The sequence below is a fragment of the Magallana gigas genome, chromosome 1, assembly GCF_963853765.1.
Source record: "Magallana gigas chromosome 1, xbMagGiga1.1, whole genome shotgun sequence".
NCBI classification, from domain to species: Eukaryota; Metazoa; Mollusca; class Bivalvia; order Ostreida; family Ostreidae; genus Magallana; species Magallana gigas.
This window is the reverse complement of record NC_088853.1, coordinates 32,219,415-32,234,946: the sequence shown is the minus strand read 5'-3', so window position 1 is coordinate 32,234,946 and position 15,532 is coordinate 32,219,415. Positions and strand designations below refer to the sequence as shown.

The window sequence follows — 15,532 nt, the reverse complement described above, 5'->3', positions numbered from 1 at the left end:
CTTTTTAAGATAATTTGTTCAGGTAGTAAATAAATCTGGACAAGATTTGAAATATGTTTAATTCACTAGAATAAAAGATATAACTTTCTATTATTTGGTTTGCTCTTATTAGAGAAAAGCAGACATATTGATATAATGAACATCCTATTTAAATTTACTGATATTACATGTACTCGGTATGTTGTTTTCTTTGTTTTTTTTTTTGGGGGGGGGGTTGTTGTTGCTTTTTGGATACTATATTCTATTTGATCTAAAAGGTACCCCACAAAATCGGTATCTCATTGGTGTGAGCTTTCCAGAAAATTGATGTACCTCTGAAAGTCGCTCGGAATCTAAGCCACATACAACAAACACAAGATAAATATTCTCCAATCAGTCAACTGGGATATGACTGAAGGGTTACATGTACTAGAAGGTGAACACATGGCAGAGCCTTGCATTACAGTCCCCTCTCTAAACCCTTACGTTAGCAATCAGGACTTGGTTGCTCAAAACTCTGGTTAGCCTTAATCACTGTTTAATTTAACTTTGGTCAAAGTCAGTATACACTTGTTTAATATCAGTGGTCAAAGCGTATATGTATCTAAGCTTGCTACTAGCACAGGATGAATGACCATCTTTAAGTCCTCCTTAAAGATAGCTTAAAGGTGTTTAAAGGTAGCTTAAAGACGATCTTTAAGCCACCTTTAAGCTACCTTTAAGCTATATGTATTGCTTAAAGGTGGCTTAAAGAAAGCGTAAAGATGGCTTAAAGGCAGCTTAAAGACTATCTTTAAGCCACCTTTAAGGACAACTTATAGGTCCTTAATGTCCAAACTTCTTTAAGCCACCTTTAAGCTACCTTTAAGCCACCTTTAAGCCATTAAAAAATAATAATTCAATATTGTGCTTAATTTCCAACAAAATGTATTATATTTATGAAAGAAAAGGTATTAAAACGGTTTTTGTTCTAGAAAGAAAAATGAAAAAAAAAAACACCAAAAAAAACCGGCCACGGTGAGAATTGAACCCGGGACCCTTAGTTTACTAGCATCACCACACATCCTCTTCACCACGGCAACTTACATATATAAGAGCGTTTTTATATCCTATATATCAATGGATATTGAATCACTGTATTGAATGTGTTTTACTTGAAAATATTTTGACAAACCATTCAGTTTGTAACAATCAATTATATCTAATTTTTAAATTACATGCATGCATGTATTTAGAATGAAATACGGAACTTGGTCTTCAGTGAACAAAAATATATTATACCTAAATGGAAATCGTTAGGTTCACTATAGTAGGCTTTCTTACATGTAGTTAATGAATTTAAACCGAGTAGATATACGTTCATCTTATTTATAGCTATAAAAATGTAAGAAAAAAAAATGAAATCATTTCTTTTATTAAATGCATTGATACTATTAGGGTATTTGTTCAATTTCCCGCAATTTCCCGGTTTTCATGATCGCGGCGCCGTTCCAATATGTTTGAATATTTACATGTAGTTGTATGTACATGATTTATAAACTATCAATTCTATAACAAACAAAATTACCAATTACCGGTGACGTATTTACTGCATGTGGCAATTGCAAATGACTTGTACATACAATTGTATGATGTGCCAGGCCGGGTATATTTGACATATTTACCCTTATACATATATTTAAATAATCAACCCCTATTTATGATCACCGGTACATTAATTAATGAGCCTCAAAATTTTACTCTTACATACATGTATCGTTAATTTGTAGACGTAACATCTTTGAAACCCAGAGCTAGGAAATAATACTTTGAAAATGAATTACAAATGTAAATGAACTTTTATTCACTAGACTTATCGTATACTCGTACATACTAAGATTCAACGCCTTTAGAAACCCTGACGTGCACCTGGGCACACGACACACCTGTTGTGTATATCTTGTATATTCTGTGTTAGTTCCAGGGGTTTTCTTAAGTTGGACAAACAATAGACTTTAATTAGATATACACAAACATGCACCTGGGCACACGACACAACTGTTGTGTATATCTTGTATATTCTGTGTTAGTTCCAGGGGTTTTCTTAAGTTCGACAAACAATAGACTCTAATTAGATATACACAAACGAACAAAACGATGTCTAGACAAACAAAGCAGTAATATCCTGCCCGATATAACAAAGGCAGTTGAGAGTCTTTTCATCTTTAACATGTATCTAGCAGATCTAGAGTTAGAAATAATTAAAATTGAAAAAAAAAATACAAACCTTAAACCGATTAACTAATTAAATCATGCATTTTTGGTTCATTATCTTTATTTTGTTTAATAACGGATGAACTGAGAGAGAGAGAAAGAGAGAGAGAGAGAGAGAGAGAGAGAGAGATTTTTTTCTCCGATTAATTTATAATAAAAAACAAACATACTTTAATTAGTTTTATGCACATATTAAGATACAGAGACTGCGCTCATCCCTACAATAATTTTGAAACCCCCAAAAAATTATAAAGAATTTTATAACGGCAATATGTGTCCATCGGAGCGGTGCTGATGATAGCGATCTGCGTTTAATGGAGCGACGATTAAAACCGCCTGGAACACCCCCCCTTCCTTGGAAATTATATTATCACTCGGATGACCCCCTCCCATCTCTATAAAAGAGCTTTTGCATTTAATATATGTTTTTATTGTTCAGCTTGATCAATATTGACTTAAAGGCCACTTAAAGACAGTGTAAAGGCAGTGTAAAGAGAGCGTAAATGCCACTTAAAGATGCTGAAAGGTGGCTTAAAGGTGGCTTAAAGAAGTTTGGACATTAAGGACCTATAAGCACTTGCTTAAAGGTGACTTAAAGGCGGCTTAAAGGTTGTATAGCCTTTAAGCTCCTTTAAGTCACCTTTAAGCCACCTTTAAGGACTTGCTTAAAGATGGTTTTTCGCCCTGTGTAGGTTAAAACAGAAGTTAGTATCCCATAATGCACTTACTTTGTCCCTCTGTCAATAATGGCTGAAAAAAATAATAGCACTTCAATTTGGACAAACAACACTCAATTTATCATTAAAAAAGTTAGAGACTTAATATTCATCTTTACAGCTTTATATAAAAATACCTGTACCTGACTGAATATTTCCTTTTTAATTGGCACTTATATTTTCTCTACAAGTGTGAATTAATAAACTAAATAGTATTAATTTCATTTTTCCTTTAAAAAGGGGGGTTTGGTTTTTTAAACAAGTGATTGCACTTGACAAGTTCACAGTGTACAAATATCAAATCTACGTGCAGTAATGTGTTTTAATCATGTCTAACCAGAACAGTCGGTAATTTTTGGAAGTGATTTGGGAAGTCAGAGCGTCTATACGAGCTTTCATGGTCTAGCAGGTGAAAGAGGTGTGAGACTCAACTGAAAAACCATCGTCATATTGTACTAAGTGAAGTATCATAGATTTTGTTGTCCATTTAAAGGAAGAAAAAATTATGTTAAAAAAAGAAAACAGACTGCCCAAGTCGGAAGGTAAATTGAGACAAAATAGCAGATACAAAATCTGATCCCAAAAAAAATAGTCTGAAATGGCGCCAATGTTTCCATTTTCATTGATAAGAGAAACTTATGTTTTGCCATTTTGACCTGGTCGGAAAACTCAGCGTTTTTATAATAACTTTACAACTTATATTTTTTTTAATCTGATATACCCATCAATTGTCCAAACTTGCTAGCAAATCACTGATCAGATATATAAATGATCAGTCGGGCGTGATTTTTTGATATGTTGATATATATTTTTTGGGAGATGGTTTTAATCAACTCTCCTATGCAGTTACTATGGCAAACCGAAAGTGAAACATTGTCTGGACCTAAGCACAAATCATCACCGCTGACAATACTTAGTTCTTGTAAATGATATAAAAAATTGATGGTATGTATGCTGAAGCATTGTTTTTCAAGGAAACTTATCTAGAAACACTTTGAAAATAGTCAGATTTTATATCATACGAACAATTTAGATATTTTTGTAGTTTCATGTATTCCTACGCCAGAATTTAATAAAGTCTCGTTTAACCAAACGCTCGGCTGTCTCCGTAAATCTCCGACAAGCAGAGAAGCTCTCTTTTTTGTCGGATATTAACGGAGACAGCCGAGCGTCTGTTAGAACGAGACTAGAGTTCGATGTCAATAGTGTTTAGATCAATTCAATTTTTAGAATTGTTTCAATTACTAATACATAGTTTAAAATCTATCTTGAAATATAACACAACATGAGTCATATGGGGTTTCTTGAAATTCTTACCGGAAAAGTCTAAAAATTCATATTATAAAATAATGCCTAATTGAAATACAGACTAGAAATTAATTGCCATGTAAGATAAGTTGTGTTTAAAATAAATGATAATCGATCAAATTAACTCCCGCCAGTTCTTCAGTACTTTGATTTGACAGTTAGTTTTCTAAACTAAAATCTTAGTTTAGTTAGATTAGATAACATATATTCTTACCGTGTTATAGTCTGCTTGTTCTTACACATTCTTCAATGTATCACCATTTTTCTTCATTTTACTTCTTTGTCGATATAATCCAATGATTGGGATTTCCTTATTTAGGAAGTCTTTAAAAAACTAATTTCTTAGTTGATGTAATGCATTTAATGCATCATCTCTGATTTCCTTGTTAAATGATTTTTCAAAGTTTAATTCGTGTCATGAGATAGTAGTATTTTATAAAATCCATATCTTTACTGTAATTGCTACAATCATTTATCTCTGTTAAATTAATTTGCAAAACACGCGAAAACAATTTGTAAGAGACACTTCTGTTTTGTAATGGTAATGTTTTGCCGTTCATACATGATTCTTTTTTACAGGTAAATCAGTCTTGGTTTCATACAAAACATGTTTTATTTAAATGAAATAAGATTAACACAATGCCGTATATTTATCTTATTTCTGCACAAAAGTTTCAGTTTTCCTGGCCAAGTGGTTCTTGAGAATAAGACTTTTAAAGATTTAGTCTATATATTCCTATGTAAAAATTAAACCCCCCATTGTAGCTCCATCGTACCCTCGGGAGTGGGACAATTAATGCATTTTTGTATTTAAGATGAATCTGTTCAGCTTCATCAAAATTGACTTAAATGGAACTTAAATATGGTGTAAAGACAACTTAAAATGGCGTAAATGCCACTGAAAGATGCTCAACTGTGGCTAACATATGGTTTAAAGGTGACTTAACCCCTTCACGGCCAAGTGCGCCTTTTGACGCATTTTTATGTGCGCTGAGAGAAAACTGCTGAGATGATGTAAAGAAATGGAATACAATGAACAAATTGATATATTTGAAAACTACAGAAAAAAAGGAATTTTTTTTCAACAGAATTTTTTTTGTGTAAGGTCATCTAAATAATAAAAAAAATGATTGAAATATGCACGTACGTGCAGAAAAGCAGTCAAACGTCATGAAATATAAGAATTTTGGCTGATTTATAATTAACCAAACTTAATTTTCTGTGCAAATTTTCTATTTGAAATTACCATATATAAAACTGTTAAAACGGTTTCGGACATGATGTTGTATGATTAAAAATAAAAAAGATATCCGCGAATGAAAATTGGTTGTTCAGATCGTCGAAAATAGATGATCTAAAAAGCGTGTTCAAAAGAAAATTAAAGGAATTGGATATAGAAAGAGGCAAGAAATGTTGACGTTCTATTCGCTTTGACAAAGCGGTATAAAAAAAAAGAATAGGCTACAAATAATTGAAAAAAATAATACAGATTCCCAACAGGTTCAACGAGGTTCCAGTTTCTATAAATAAAAATTCACGTCACATGTTGGCTGTATAGCAACAATGTAAACAGCGCGGAAAATTTACATGGCTTCCCGTGACGGCGAAAGTGACAGTGATTCATGCGACGACGATTAATACAGCAGTTCTGCGGGTTCAGACATAAATATTGATGATTCTTTGGATTCTTTTTCATCGGATACGGATGAGGATGATGATCCGAACTCCCAGTCGTCCTTAGAGACTTTCTCTAGTCAGATCAGCGATTCAGAGGGTCCCGGTTTTTGGTCCAGCGAATTTCATCCTGTGTCGATCGCACCGTTCTCAGAGGAAACTGGTCCAAGTCACGATTTGACGCCGAATGACAATATTTTGAGCTACTTATTTTTGATGGTATCAGAGGTTTTCTTTGAGAGAGTGTCCAATGAAACCAAAAGGTACGCTGCTCAGGATTTCGAGAAAAGAGGTCACCGTGACGCGGATTGGTTTGACACATCTCCTCAGGAAATCAAGGCGTATTTTGGCCTGCACATCCTTATGGGCACCAACCAGCTTCCAAGTGTAGATATGTACTAGTCACAAAACAAGTTCTTAGGTACAGTATAAATCATTAGAACTAATGAAGCAAAATTCATTATGAATTCGAGTAGGCTAATTACTAGTGTCGGTAAACACGCATGCATATTAGTATACATATGTTCAAAACTGCAGAGTAGCAGGTGCGTGTTGAGCAAATTACTTCTCATGTGATTTTTTTGCAACACAATAAAACAAGATAATGTTCTGTGTTGTTACTTGTTTTATAAATATCGTTTTTGTACGAATCAGTTCATGTACGAGTTATTACAAAATTAGAACTCTTCTGTATTAAGAGGTGCACGATTTTTGCATCACCTTTTCCCGCTACAACACACTAGTCAGACGCTGTTAGCAATGTCGCACTACTTTGGTTCGCCACGGTGTAAGTATTTACAATATTTACTTCCTACATCTAGTTTTTATAATCATTCATAATGCCATATCGATGTGTTGTTTATTTACGAGTCACTACATACTGTATCGAGTCATGACGAATTTATTTACCATAAACGTATATCCTGTCAATAGATTATCCTCGTAATATAATAGAAATTAGTTTGTTAAGTAAACGTGCATCTAATAGTTATAATTCATAATATTGTGTATTTATATTCATACCTTTATCTACGGTCCATCAGTAGCGTCATAAATAGGTCAAATATATGTATGCTTGCAATATATGCTAGTTTTCTTCATAATATGTGCTGAATGCATGATCTGCTCAGAACCTTAATACTGTCGTAGGGAAGTTGTGAAAATGTGTAATTTTGTGTCATATATGTTTTGATTATGTACTTATTATTGTTTTGTTTTATTGTAGCTTTTTACCAAGTTCACGAATAAATCGTTATCTAAAGTACGATTGGTTAGCTATCTGCATTCTTGAGGCAGAATAGTAAAAAGACCCACATGGAGCCATTGGAAGTAGTGGACCCCGTCAAGGTCAAGAAGGAGCCGGTCTCACCCCGTGAGAAGGATTCACACTCCACGAAGAAACCCACATCGAAACACGGATCGCAAAGCAGTACGAAACATTCATCCTCTTCAAGCATCATGAAGCGTGCCAAAGCGGAAGCTGCTCGTGCTCTCATAAGGCTAGCTGAAGAGGAGGCAGCTCTCAGGAAAACGTTATCTCAGCTTGAGGAACAAGACGAGATTGACCAAGCAACTATTAGAGCCTCAGCAGTGAGAAGGAGATCCGATTACAACGCAGATATGGATCTACTGACAGCCAAGAAAACAGCAGCTGTACTGGATGCAGAAGCTAGAGTGTATGAACAGGAATCTGTTGGAGGTGACTTAAGTGAATTTGATAACATTGATGATGATATTCATGTACCAGAGGAAGACCCTCATGAGAGGACTAGTGAATATGTGAACACTGTGCATTTGGAAGGACAAAGTGAAACCATGTGCCCAGACGCATCCATTGTTCCACAAAACGCTACACACAGACCACAATCCGAACCACAGCCAGTATCTCATGCTACCCATGAGATGAACGACTCACGCCGAGCAATTCTGACCAATAACCCAGTAGATACATATCGTGACCTTCCTGAATCAGATATACGTCCGCAAACACCAGCTACAACATATGCAGAGATGCCGCCTGTCACGCGTCCAAACATTCCAATGTTTCCTGACATTTCCAAATTCCTCTTAAGGAGAGAACTGTTAATGTCTAGACTCTATCAATTTTGTGACAAACCAGAAACCTATTTCGTGTGGAAATCGAGTTTCAAAAATGTCCTCGCCGACTTACAAGTGTCTGATTTCGAGCAACTTGACCTTTTGGTGAAGTGGCTAGGGCCAGAATCCAGCTCATATGCCTTGAGTATTCGGGCCGCCAATGCAGACAACCCGTCGAAAGCTCTGCGTCTCCTATGGGAGAGGTTGGACCAAAGATATGGTGCACCCGAAATGATTGAAAGCATTTTAAAGGACAAGCTTGCCAAATTTCCTAGACTTAGCATCAAGGATACACAGAAACTCTTTGAACTTGCTGACCTACTTACAGAAATTCTAAGTTTAAAGGAACAGACAGCATACAAGCCACTTCTAGCATATTTCGACTCTTCGGTTGGGATAAATCCAATCATAGAAAAGTTACCTCACAACATGAGAGAAAAGTGGATCTCAAGAGCCTACAACTACAAAGAGACCAAGCAGTGCTTTCCACCGTTTAAGTTTTTTGTTGACTTTGTAAGGGAAATGAGCCGCGTCAGGAATGACCCAAGTTTTTCCTTCACCGAAACTATGAACACACCGCAGAAGTTCATTCGCTCGTCTCCCTTAGCTGTTAAGACTCGAATTACCACTGCAAGGACAGAAATTTCCTCAGATTCGAGGGACGACACCGTCTGTGCCATTCACGGAACAAGCCATCGACTAAGTGAGTGCCGCGCATTCCAGACTAAACCATTAGAAGCCCGGAAGGCCCTTCTCAGAGAAAAGGGGTTGTGCTTTAAGTGCTGTGACTTCATGCATAAAAGCAGACACTGTAGGGAAAAGATTAAGTGTACCATTTGTGATAGTGACAAGCATGTGACAGTTATGCATGGAGACACCCCCTCTAAAGTTCATGGCGGGGAGAGAACTCCTCATTCAGGGAGAAATACCTACAGAACTACATCCAATCCACTTGTGGTTGAGTCCTCATGCACGGAGATCTGCGGAAATATGACCTACGGGAAGTCGTGTGCCAAGATCTTACCTGTGTTTGTACATCATAGCAAAGATCCAAGGACCCGCGTGAAAATGTACATAATTCTCGATGACCAAAGCAATCGATCTCTTGCCAGAAGTTCGTTCTTCGACATGTTCAAGATTCGTTCACCACCCGAGGAATACATCATGAACTCGTGCAATGGAAAACTCGTAACTTCTGGTCGACGTGCCTCGGGATTTGTGATGGAATCCTGCGATCGCCATGTGAGCATAGACTTACCTGTTCTCATTGAATGTGACAATATACCAAACAACATACAGGAAATTCCATCGCCGGATGTCATGAGATATCATCCACACCTTGGTGACATTGAGCTTGACCGCTTAGATGACCAGTGCCAAATCTTGTTGCTCATTGGCAGAGACGTACCATATGTACACCGCATTCTCGATCAGAAAACTGGCCATCCCGATGCACCGATTGGACTTCGATCCCCATTAGGATGGACTGTGGTTGGTGACGTGTGCCTTGGATCTCAGCATCAAAGTAATGACGTCAATGTATACAAAACTTTTGTATTATCCAATGGACGACCATCCTTATTACGACCTTGCGAGAACCAACTCGTGATTAAAGATTCCCCAATGTCAAATAGTTGTACCAAGCAACTTCTAGATATTGATGATAAGACATTTTTACTTACTCCTGACGACAATAAGCCAGGATTATCTACAGAAGATAGAATCTTCCTTGAGGAAATGGAAAAAAGCTTCAGAAAGAACTCAGATGGTAACTGGGAGGCCCCACTTCCGTTTAAGAGCCAGCGCCCACGTTTACCAAATAACCGTTCCATGGCTTTGGACAGAGCTAACAGATTCGATCTTAGTCTTAAAAGGGATCCTGTAAAACAAAAACATTTTATCGATTTCATGCAGAAACTCTTTAATCATAAGCATGTCGAGGTAGCGCCACCTGTTGACGAGGAGGAAGAAGTTTGGTATCTACCTGTCTTCGGCGTATATCACCCTCGCAAGCCAGACCAGATAAGAGGAGTGTTCGACTCTTCGGCTACCTTTCGTGGACTATCCTTGAACGATGTCTTGATGTCTGGCCCAGATTTGAACAACAGTCTGCTCGGAGTGCTCATTAGATTCCGAAAGGAGCCAGTGGCCATAACAGCCGACATACAGCAAATGTTTCATTGTTTTTATGTTAGAGCCGATCATAGAAACTACTTGCGCTTCTTCTGGCACCGAAACAATGACTTCAACGAAGACCTGATAGAGCACAGGATGAGGGTCCATGTGTTCGGAAATAAACCATCGCCCTCCGTAGCCACGTACGGTCTACACAGAACTGCATTAGACGCTAAGGATTCCTTTGGACCAGATGTCACAGACTTTGTTCTGAAACACTTCTACGTAGACGACGGTTTGATATCTGTACCCACCGAGAAACAAGCAGTAGACCTGATGAAACGAACTCAACATGCTTTAGCTGTTCATGGTAATTTACGTCTGCATAAGATTGCTTCAAACAGCAAGGATGTCGTACGAGAATTTGATCCAGACGATCTGTCGAAGGAGCTAAAGAGCCTAGAACTATCAGCTGACTTACCTGTACAAAGGAGCTTAGGACTCTACTGGAACTTGAACCTTGATACATTTACCTTCCAGATCTCCAGCGAGGAGAAACCCTTGACTCGTCGTAGAGTATTATCTGTGATAAACAGTATCTACGATCCCTTAGGATTTGCCGCACCGGTGACGATAGAAGGGAAGCTGATACTGCGCCAGCTGACAGTCGGAAGCACTGGATGGGACGAGCCACTCATCGATATCGAAGGACAGAAATTGCAGACATGGAAAAGGATGCTTTCCGATCTCCAGGATGTATCCATACCCCGTCAGTATGTTCCATGTTCTCTGCAAGGGAATATTCGTATCAAGCTACATGTGTTTTGTGACGCATCTGAGAAAGCAATTGCTGCGGTTGCCTACATTCATGTGATTTATGATGAAAACAAACACTATGTAGGATTTGTTATTGGGAAGACCAAAGTTGCGCCCCCTCATGGGCATACGATACCAAGACTCGAATTGTGCTCTGCTCTTCTTGCAGTTGAAATCTACCAATTGGCCAATGAACATTTGAACATCGAGTTTGACTCTGTGAAATTCTACTCCGATAGTAGAGTAGTTCTGGGGTATATTACCAACCAGACAAGAAGGTTTTTCATTTACGTTTCGAATCGAGTTGAGCAAATACTCAAGCATTCGACCCCGGAGCAATGGAATTATGTTCCTACAGGACTAAACCCTGCCGACATTGGGACCAGAGGCATAGCAGCTAACAAGCTTCAAGGCAGTGCTTGGATACAGGGACCCATTGATTTTCTCATGAGACAGTCATTAGAACCTGATGATGCCTCTAACCTGATTACCTGCAAATCTGATGTGAATACCTACCTGTCTGAAGTCGAGCCAGTACCTGAAGCTACATCTGGACAAAGTATTGTTGACAGATTTGAGCGGTTCTCTCAGTGGTCTAGACTGGTGCGTGCGTTCGGTATTCTGAAAACTAGAGCACGCCAAAGGAGAAAGAAGACGTCATACAATCAGTCTGTTACCTTCAGTGAAGCTGAAAACTTTATCATAAGTGTAGTACAGCACAGCATTTATAGCGAAGAGATTCGATGTATCAGCAGTGCCCAGGCCCTTCAGAGAGGAAGCGCGATTCAAGCACTGGGTCCAGTCCTAGACGAGCAGGGCATCCTACGTGTAGGAGGGAGACTCAACAAATTGAAGTTGGATAACTTTGAGAGGAACCCAGCTATTATCCCAGGGTCTCATCACATTGCTACCTTACTAGTCCGTCATCACCATGACCCATTGAAACACCAGGGCCGTCACCTTACAGAGGGCGCTGTCAGATCTGCAGGACTCTGGATCACTGGAGGAAAAAGACTTGTGTCTTCAGTTATTTACAAATGCATCACCTGCAAGAAGCTGAGAGGAAAGATTGCGGCACAGAAAATGGCTGACCTCCCAGCTGACCGGCTTGAACCTGCACCTCCATTCACCAACGTCGGTGTTGACGTCTTTGGCCCCTGGCAGGTCATCACTAGAAAAACACGAGGAGGGAGTGCATCCTCCAAACGATGGGGTGTTTTATTTACATGCTTAGTGACAAGAGCGATTCACATAGAAGTAGTTGATTCGTTAAGTTCTTCAGCATTCATCAATGCAGTGCGCCGATTTACCAGTATTAGAGGGAAAGTTAAGATATTTCGGTCGGACAGAGGTACCAATTTCATTGGAGCAACAGACGACCTGAAAATTGATACCATCAGCGTTGAAGAGGACACATTGAAGAAGTTCTTATATGATTCTGGGACAAAGTGGATATTCAATCCCCCACATTCATCACACTTTGGAGGCGCTTGGGAAAGGATGATTGGGCTCGTACGAAGGATCCTGGACGCCATGCTAATGGAACCAAGTAATCGGAATGTTACTCATGATGTTCTCTGCACCTTGATGGCAGAGGTGACCACGATCATCAATTCCCGACCGTTGACGCCTGTGTCAGCCGACCCTGATAATCCGTTCGTGCTAACACCCAACGTACTGTTGACACAGAAACATTCTTCTGATTTCGACTGCCCCGAGTTTGGTGACATCAGTGTAAAAGATATGCTAAGATCCGAGTGGAAACGTGTGCAAGGTCTCGCGAACCAGTTCTGGAAGAAGTGGAAATCTGACTACCTCCACTTACTTCAGCCGCGCAGGAAATGGAAGAGTGAAGAGCCAAACATCAAGGAAGGTGACGTCGTGTTGATGAAAGAGGACAGTCCAAGGAACTTTTGGCCTATGGCAGTTGTGCAGAAAATATTTAAGAGTGATGATACTTTAGTTAGAAAAATTCAGATAAAGTTGTTAAGGAACGACAAACCTGTTATTCTAGTCAGACCAATTTGTGAAGTGATTCCACTGTTAGCTGTGTAGGAATTTTGTTTTATAAGTAACATGGTTAGTACATGTGGTACTTTTCCATCATTTATTTCATCGTCATGAGGCAAACTTCATTTTTGTAAGTTTTCAATCTGATTTAATTTGTCTTTATTTTCAATATGTGTAATAGTGATATCTTACAGATATCAGGCGGGGAGTGTGTTGTTACTTGTTTTATAAATATCGTTTTTGTACGAATCAGTTCATGTACGAGTTATTACAAAATTAGAACTCTTCTGTATTAAGAGGTGCACGATTTTTGCATCACCTTTTCCCGCTACAACACACTAGTCAGACGCTGTTAGCAATGTCGCACTACTTTGGTTCGCCACGGTGTAAGTATTTACAATATTTACTTCCTACATCTAGTTTTTATAATCATTCATAATGCCATATCGATGTGTTGTTTATTTACGAGTCACTACATACTGTATCGAGTCATGACGAATTTATTTACCATAAACGTATATCTGTCAATAGATTATCCTCGGAATATAATAGAAATTAGTTTGTTAAGTAAACGTGCATCTAATAGTTATAATTCATAATATTGTGTATTTATATTCATACCTTTATCTACGGTCCATCAGTAGCGTCATAAATAGGTCAAATATATGTATGCTTGCAATATATGCTAGTTTTCTTCATAATATGTGCTGAATGCATGATCTGCTCAGAACCTTAATACTGTCGTAGGGAAGTTGTGAAAATGTGTAATTTTGTGTCATATATGTTTTGATTATGTACTTATTATTGTTTTGTTTTATTGTAGCTTTTTACCAAGTTCACGAATAAATCGTTATCTAAAGTACGATTGGTTAGCTATCTGCATTCTTGAGGCAGAATATGTTCTAAGAAAAGAATATGGATTTTATCAATATTAACAGTATGAATACATGTTTTGATGTTTTAATTAATTTTATTAGGCCTATTTATATTATGTAAGAAACACCCTCCTCCAAATAAAAAGAAAAACCAGCTACATGTAGGTTATATCTAAAATGTAACAACTAAGTCGGTTATTCAAATTGATTCATTTTATTTTCTATGCAATTAATTAGTGCATGGTTATAGTCATTATAATACTATTTTGCTCGAGATCATTTATATGATCTAAATCTGTATATATGTTATAGGAAACCAAGGATTCAAAGACTCTATGAGTAGGAACCGTTTCCGGAGATTGACCGAGTATCTACACTTGAATGATGATACAACTCAAGGCCCTGTGGGATCTCCTGACTATGACTGGTAAAAAAAGTAACATTTTGTAGAATGCAGTTAACATTAAAGTGCATTATCACCAGTGTCAAAAATGTAAAAATGTTTCATTTTAGTGTTGAAACATTAGTTTTTGAAAAATAATGTTCTATAAATGCAGTTTTGTGTACATACAGATTGAGTAACGCTAGTTACTGTAAATTCCTTATATTACGCGAGTACTTAATTCCGCAATTCCGGTGTTTTGTATCAAATCGCGAGAATATAAAATCGCGATCAGCAATTTTTTGTTATAATTTCCTATAGTTCAAAACTGTCTGAAAAATACAAGCGAAATTTTAAAATCCGCGGGAGTTGCTACTCGCAATTTTACGCGGAAATGAATTCTTTGCGTTTAATTAGGAATCTACAGTACCGAGTAATAAAAATTTGTATGCACACATCGCTGCAGTTATGAGACGGTATCTTTCAAAATACAATGATCCAATGCTTATATTTATATTTTTAAACTTCTTGCCTCTTCTGCATTATATATCTGATAAATAACTTAAAATGTAAACAGCGTTCAACGTTTGTGACATTATAATAAAACTAATAATTTTAGCCTTTGAGTACCCTGTGTGTGTTACAGTGTTGTAACTGCAGTAGCTTTCAACACACTTTACAAGCAAAAAAATATTTCGAATGTAAATATCAATCATTCAAAATTTGTTTTACAAAAATATGATTTTGTTCAAAACATATTTGGCATTAAATGTATTACAGGCTTCACAAGATACGCCCATTGATAGAGATGACTCGGAGAAATTTCCAGAGGTATATGAAGCCTGGCCAGTGTCAGAGCATATATGAGGGGATGATACGCTACAAAGGTCATTACTTCGCAAAGCAGTATACACCATGCAAACCTATCAAAAGAGGGACGAAGGTATTTTTTCTCAATGATTTCTTTTTTTGCTATTTCTTAAGATCTATTTTACTATTGTTGAAATAATTTATCTTAATGCAAGAAAACAAAGCATTAAAGAAAAGCATTAACAAAATAAAAGACAAGAACCTGCACTTCAATATCAAACAAAAAGGACTAAATTCCATACGAAATACATGCACAGTGTACCTTGCTTATCATAAATGACATTGGTTATATTTATGACTGGAAAAATAAACAGCAAGAGGACATACAGACAAAATATTTTAACCCCATCAAATTAAACATACAAAAAAAATTCTACCTAATAGCCTAGGGAGACTTTATTTAATTTACTTTCTTATTCTCTAGAATAAAAAGTTTG

At 37.4% G+C, this 15,532-nt stretch overlaps 1 protein-coding gene across 2 annotated transcripts; it reads left to right on the top strand.

Annotated features, from left to right (window-relative positions):
* The first annotated feature begins 6,566 nt into the window (after positions 1-6,566).
* Positions 6,567-13,866, top strand: LOC105325660 (uncharacterized). 2 transcript variants are annotated; one of them, XR_010707645.1, is made up of 3 exons: positions 6,567-6,717; positions 7,156-13,354; positions 13,792-13,866. XR_010707645.1 is itself a non-coding variant. In XM_066066185.1 (2 exons), the coding sequence occupies exon 2, from the start codon at positions 7,245-7,247 to the stop codon at positions 13,011-13,013; it is 5,769 nt and encodes a 1,922-aa protein (XP_065922257.1). In that variant the 5' UTR covers positions 6,567-6,717; positions 7,156-7,244; the 3' UTR covers positions 13,014-13,482. The 2 variants fall into 2 exon arrangements, 1 of the variants encoding a protein (XP_065922257.1); XM_066066185.1 differs by lacking the exon at positions 13,792-13,866 and having other exon boundaries at positions 7,156-13,482.
* Positions 13,867-15,532: the final 1,666 nt, after the last annotated feature.

Bases quoted from the DNA above. Each gene is read 5' to 3' on its own strand.
- LOC105325660 (XM_066066185.1), top strand. From the start codon at position 7,245: ATGGAGCCATTGGAAGTAGTGGACCCCGTCAAGGTCAAGAAGGAGCCG.